The following is a 6,814-nucleotide window of genomic DNA, read 5'->3' on the forward strand; positions in this document are numbered from 1 at the left end:
TCAAGCACTGATTCTGTATCCATCAAAATCCTCATTCTTGGGGAAGTTTAACTCAGTTGGCCAGGAGAGTGAAGGGGGAATTCCGTTGTGTCATGGTTTTCCACAACTCCCTCCATTCTCTTTTGCCCATCAATCCCACAAAATCCCTGTTCTAGTCCTGCCACACGCCATTTTTTCAGGAAAAAGAGAGTTGCACAGGCATCCACGGATGTGAGGACAAAACTCTTACCAACGTATATAATTCTGAGACCTATTGCATATAAAATCCAGAAAAATCAAAAAAGATTTCCAGGTGATACAGTAAAAATGAGTGGGGAGTGGGCTAAACTATTGCTAGCTGTTCCATAACTTGGGCAGGAATTTTCAAGCTTTTGTGGAATGAGGAATTGGGAAGGCCTCTGGATGTTTGTTCTGTGTGTGAAGCCAACCAGTAAACTAGAAGTAAGATTCTCTCCTCTGATCAGCACATTTAAAGTCACGACATTTACAAATTTATAAAAATCTTAATAATGTTAATTAATAAAATAAATAAGCTAATTGGTTATTATTTACATATGCAAGTTTTTTCACACTTTATATTTTACTTTCAGTACATGTTTATTCTGGAGGACGCAGGCTGAAATATTTTGCATGTGTAAATAATTGTTACAGCTTTTCTAAACCAGGCAAAAAAGAAGCCGTAGATAACAGGATTAAATGTAGAATTCAAGTAGCCCAACCAAACAAGGGTATCAAGCAAAACTGGTGAACTAGAATGACTGACAAATGCATCCATTGTGTTGCAAACGAAAAATGGAGACCAACAGATCAGGAATGTTCCCACCACGATTCCTAGAGTTTTGGCAGCTTTTTGTTCTTGCTTTCGTGAACAACGGCTTCTATTTACTCTGATGTTTTGAATTTCAATGGTTATTCTGTTTATACTTCTCACTTGTTTCATCGCCACAAAATAAAGCTTACAATAAATACAGAGCATGGCAACTGCTGGGATGTAGAAAGAAATTATTGATGCAATCACCCCTGATATTTCATTGAATACAAGTGTGCAACTCCCATTGCATGCAATATCATTGTAGTAAAATGCCTCAATTCCTTTCAGATTTAATTTAAAATAGATCAAGGCAAAAGCAAAAACAGCAGAAACACCCCAGCTAATGAAGATCATTATCTGCACTGAAAAAAATGTTATTCTTAATTTGTACCTCAATGGATCACACACTGCATAGTAACGGTCAACAGAAATGAAACAAAGATGTAATATTGAAGCTGTGCTGAGCATAATATCAAAGCTGGTGTGAATCTTACAGAATGGCATTCCTAAATACCAACACGTTTCCACTGATCTCACCATGCTGTAAGGCATAACCAAACATCCCAATAGAAAGTCAGTAGTAGCCAGGGAAAGAATGAGATAATTGGTGGGTGTTTGAAGGTGCTTGAAATGGAAAACTGAAATGATGAGTAACAGGTTACCAACGATGGTAAATAGAATTATTAACGTCATAAGTATATACAACAGAACCCGCACGCTGCTTGTTCGGTCTGCTTTAGGACAGGATCCATTTACAAATTCATAACAGTAATCAACAGTTTCTGTTCCCTCAAAGATGCTTGTGTCCATTTCCTTCCTTTAAAGGCTTGTTAAATTTGATCACTCAATCTAATCCCGAATCTCTGTGGAAGTGTGGGACTTCACTGCTTCTGCTCTTCATTTCATCAATGAACTGGAAGAGGTACAAAACAAAAAGCTTAGACTTACTTCAATCCCACGATTTAGTCAGAGGCTAAATTTACACAAAGCACTGAGTGCTTTGGAGGAACTCAATGGGTCTGGGGTGGGCATGGACAGAGAATGCTTTTGGTCGGGACCCTCCTTCAAGCTGACTTTTCAGTCTGAAGAAGAGCTCAGACCTCAAACATCGTTTGGCCATTCCCTCTACAGAGGCTGCCTGACCCACTGAGTTCCTCCAACACATTGTGTTTTGCTCAAGATTCCAGCATCTAAAGTTCCTTGTGTCTTGAAATTTACAGAAACTTCCTTATAATAATAAAACAATGTTTTGAGAATTGAGTAAAATCTGATTTAATGTAAATAATAATGATCTACTGAAGTTTTTACTTTTTTTCAAAATACATTCGATTTTATTTCAAGCATCATAATAATTGTGACATTCAGGGTTTTGTAAACCTGAGTGACTGCTCTTTACATTGCATGAAAAGGTTTCAGTATCAAGAGCTCTGTACCAAAGTATTGACATTAGATAACATTTGTTTTACTTTTAAATTTTTGGAAGCTGGGTACTATTGAATGTGTAGCTGGTAATGTTACTTCCAGATACAAGACTATTTTTTGGTGTATTTCATTAAAAAAAACAGTCATAGTAGAAAACAGTATTTGCCTAAATATTATCCAAGTGGTCACATTGTGATTTAATATCCTAAAATGTATTTTAAAACAATGGGTCATCTTACCTGTATATACAAAAACTTTGTACAAATCGTTTCAGCTAGAGGTATCTATCTGGAATTATTAAATTCTCATTGTATCCCGATGTTTGGTATCAATAATCTGTGAAACAATTAATGAGATATATCAGTATTTAGCATGCAATTACAAATATATTATAAATATGAGATATATTGAATAAGCAGGACAGATGACTCGCTGCCACCTCACATTTTATGCATGTTTGCTTTATGTATTTATAGAATAACGTGCTTAGTTAATTAATACCAAAGTTTAATTAACGCGGCAGTACTTTTGAAATAACACGCTCAAGTTTAGGCCTTGCAGCACAGTGGCGTGTGATACATAGTACAATAGTGATGGCGTTCAGCGAGCTCACTCATACCCTTGCCTCTGTCTCTGAATTCATCCCCATGATATGGTGGACCCCCACTACCAGTAGCCTCGCTCCTCATGTCAACTTGGGCAAGTAGAAGTTGCCATCTTTATTTAAAATGATACTAGCTTGACATATTTCATCATGAATTCAAAATTTGAATTTCATCTATTCATGATGAAATATATCAAGCTAGTATTAATTTAAATTAATTTTTTTTTTCTCTAAACACAAACTATAATCAACCTTAATAAAATAATAATAGAAAATGTTGGAAATATTCAGTTGGTCAGGCATTATATGCAGAGAGAGAAAAACAGACTTTTATAGATTTTACAGACTTTATCTATTTCTGTTTTGCAGGAATTAGTAATATTATTGTGGTAGAATTGATAATAAGTTATCCACCTTGTTTTTCAGCAAATAAAACAGGCCATTCATTCCACTTAGTGCATACTAACCATCACACACCAGGTTGTAATATTCCTACATCAATCTTACACCAATCCAATTATATTTTGTGGGGCAATTGACAGTGGCCAATCAATCTATACAACCTGCAATGACTTTGGAGCACCTTGGATGAAACCCTCATGGTCACATGACAAGCTTGCAAACTCCACACTAGGATTGGGCCCATCTTGCTGCTGCTGAAGCAGCAGCTCTTTTAGCTGCACCGCTCTGATGCCTTGGCCCATGTCCCTATATTTATACATAAACTAAAACCATAAAGGTTGGACTCATTAATAATCAGTACATTAGGAAGAAAAAAACAATCACATAGTTAAAAGATAAGTATTTCTCACAAGGCCTATTTTTTTTAAATAACGTGCATGAGACCTGACCTTGCTGGTGCTCCACACCCTGTCAGGCTGCCAGGTCTCAAGCATAGAAGTCCCAAGGCTCTGCCCCAGGAACTCCTGATAGGCTTTAACAAAATGCAAATCTCCACCCTCACTTTCCCTTACGTTGACAAGTGTTTCAACAATCTTGGCGACCTTTAAAACTTCTAAAATTCTGAGCGATTTAAAAATTAAAACACATGGCAATAAAAATAGTAAAATGAAGTGACGAGTGTCTCCTCACCATACCTCTTACTTGCTGCAGCTTTACTGGCACATTAGTGCAATAACACAACAAATATACAATAAACAATAGTACAATAAATTATCCGTTATACTAGGTAACCAGACCACAACAGGGCAAGCTGAAGTACGTAGTATAACCTTACCCAAAGTCCATAGTATTTTGATACTGAGGTGGTGTTGTGGTTAGAGTTGTGCTGTATGGTTCAAGAGTCTTTGCCACATAATCCACAGACTTAAAATCTCTACTGAATTCAATAGTCCTCTTAGATAGACACAAAATGCTGGAGTAACTCAGCGGGATAGGCAGCATCTCTGGAGAGAAGGAATGCGTGACATTTTGGGTCAAGATCCTTCTTGAGATCTCCTTCAGTCCTCCAACTGGTTTGGATCAGAGAAGTGACTACACCAAACGTACTACTGGGGATCCTAATGGGCCTGTCCCACTTAGGCGATTTTTAAACGGACCGCCGGCGACCCACTCAGTAATACTGCCACATGACTGCCATATGTTCTCGTACGCATCAGCCAAATAAATGAAAATGGGACATGCTAAATGTCTCTATCAAATATCCTCAAATTATTAACACCAGTGTGATACGGATCAAGGAAGCTTCCAGACCAGACTTGTTTTGACACTTGGCACATCAAACATGTTCATCTGCATATTTGCTCAATCTGTTGATAATTGAGACACTTGTGTAGTCAGCGAGTCAGCCCCCACGACACTAATTTTGGGAGTTTGGGTTCTCTGTCCTCGAAAGCTTTTTGACCATCAGTGTGAATGACTTTGTCCATAAAGATGTTTGAACATTTGGAGGGTCTTCTCAGTTACAATGTGCTCCCATTATAAATATACAATTCAATAGAAACATTTGTCAGACTTAAAATGGCGAAGTAAACAATGTCATTATAGTTATTGATATTGTATTGAAGCACCTGCTGTTATCTTTGTTTTTATGAAACCATTGGACTTTGAGTTTGGGCAGATTCCACTGAGAGGGTGCCTGAGAGAATCTCTGGTTTTTGTGAAGGGTAAAGACTTTTACATCCAGATTCAGTCTCCGATTAACTCAGTTCACTAGTCACAACTGAATCTGATTCCACCCTTTAGCATGTTCCATGCATCTCTCTGTAAATAATTTATGTTGCAAATCTTCTTTAGACATTTCCCTCTCACCTTAAACCGTGCCCTCTATTATTTGGCATTTCCGCTGTGGGAAAAAGACCTTAACTATCTGCCCTATCTAAGCCTCTTATAATACAATTTACTTCCATCATGTCGCCCCTCAGCCTCTGCTGTGCCAGCTCGCCTAACCTCTCTTATGGCTAACACTCTTTAAATCAAACAACTTCCTGGACCCTCTTCTGCATTCTATCCGAAGCCTCCAAGTCTTTCCTATACTGTGTCAACCAGAAATGGACAAAATACTCCAAATCAGAATCAGAATCAGAATCAGATTTTATTCGCCAAGTATGTTTTGCAACATATGAGGAATTTCACTGGCCAGGTAAGTCATACAATTAAAAGTAACAGACTCAAAAACACATTTTAACATGAACATCCACCACAGTGACTCCTACACATTCCTCACTGTGATGGAACGCGAAATAAAGTTCAAGTCCTTCCTTTTGTTCTTCCTCGGTCGGGAGCCACGAGCCCCCGTTGACTGGACGGTCTTGACTCCCATTGCCGGCGGCATTCGGGCCCTCCGCGTCGAGTCAATCAGCACCTGCATTGGGGGGTTGTCAGCTCCCCCGCGCCGGGCAATCGAACCTCGCGTCGGGGCTGGTCGAACCTTCTGCAGCGTTGGAGCTCCCGACTCGGCCTCTCCTGAGACTGCGAGCCCTTGATGGTAAGTCCGCAGGCCGCGGTAGGAGCGATCCCAGGCAAGGGATCCGCTCCGATGTTAAGTCCGCGCGCGCGGTGGGGCTCACGACAGTCCGAGGAGGCCTCCAGCTCCAGCGATGGTAGGACGCAGAGCCCGGAGAATGTGATCCGAAAAATTGATCACATCTCCAGGAAGGTAAGAACTTGAAAAAAAGTTTCCCCCAATCCCCTCCCACCTCCCCCCACATAAAACAAACCGAAGCACATTAAAACAAACTTTTAACAAACGCAAAAATAACAAAAAGATGGAAAACAACCGACTGCCGGCAGGGCTGCCATCTCCCCAGCAACCCTGTTGGTTGTGGCCTAACCAAAGTTTTATACAGCTCTATATCGTGCTATATTACTATTACTAACTATAATAGGCTCTATTACTAACAGCAGACTAACTCATAGAAGACAGAGAGTTGTGGTGGAAGAGCATTATTCTGACTGGAGGTCTGTGACAAGTGGTGTTCCACAGGGATCAGTGCTGAGAATTCTGTTATTTGTCATAAGGTCATGAGGGATAGGAGTAGAATTAGGCCATTCGGCTCATCAAGTCCACTCCGCCATTCAATCATGGCTCATCTATCTCTCCCTTCCATCCCCATTCTCCTGCCATCTCCCCAGAACCCCTGACACTGTACTAATCAATGTAAATAAATCGATGTATATAAAATACTTGGACACAAGAGCAAATGGGTTAGTTAATTAGTTTGCAGCCATCACCAACATTGCTGGAGTTGCGAACAGTGAAAAACATTGTCAGAGTTGATAGCACGATATAGAGCAACTCAGAAATGGGCGGAGAATTGAAACATGAAGTTCAATCCAAGCAAGTGTGAGATGTTGCACTTTTGGAGCTCAAATGTAAAGGGAAGGTATACAGTTGGTGACAAGACCCTTAACAGGATTGATGTGCAGAGGAATCTTGGGATCTAGTGCATGGCTTCCTGAAAGTGGCAACACATGTAGATAGAATGGTAAAGAAAGCGTATGGGATGCTTGTCTTC

The 6,814-nt window shown here is 39.8% G+C and overlaps 1 protein-coding gene across 1 annotated transcript; it reads right to left on the reverse strand.

The window, feature by feature from the left end:
• Positions 1 to 586: 586 nt before the first annotated feature.
• LOC116973750 (trace amine-associated receptor 1-like) lies at positions 587 to 1,621 on the reverse strand. The gene has a single exon (XM_033022056.1). It carries the CDS (start codon positions 1,619 to 1,621, stop codon positions 587 to 589), a length of 1,035 nt encoding a protein of 344 aa, XP_032877947.1.
• Between the last annotated feature and the right edge of the window lie 5,193 nt (positions 1,622 to 6,814).

Source organism: Amblyraja radiata, chromosome 5, assembly GCF_010909765.2.
Source record: "Amblyraja radiata isolate CabotCenter1 chromosome 5, sAmbRad1.1.pri, whole genome shotgun sequence".
In the NCBI taxonomy this organism is placed as follows: Eukaryota; Metazoa; Chordata; class Chondrichthyes; order Rajiformes; family Rajidae; genus Amblyraja; species Amblyraja radiata.

Coding starts and splice junctions, on each gene's coding strand:
- LOC116973750 (XM_033022056.1), bottom strand. CDS start 1,621: ATGGACACAAGCATCTTTGAGGGAACAGAAACTGTTGATTACTGTTAT.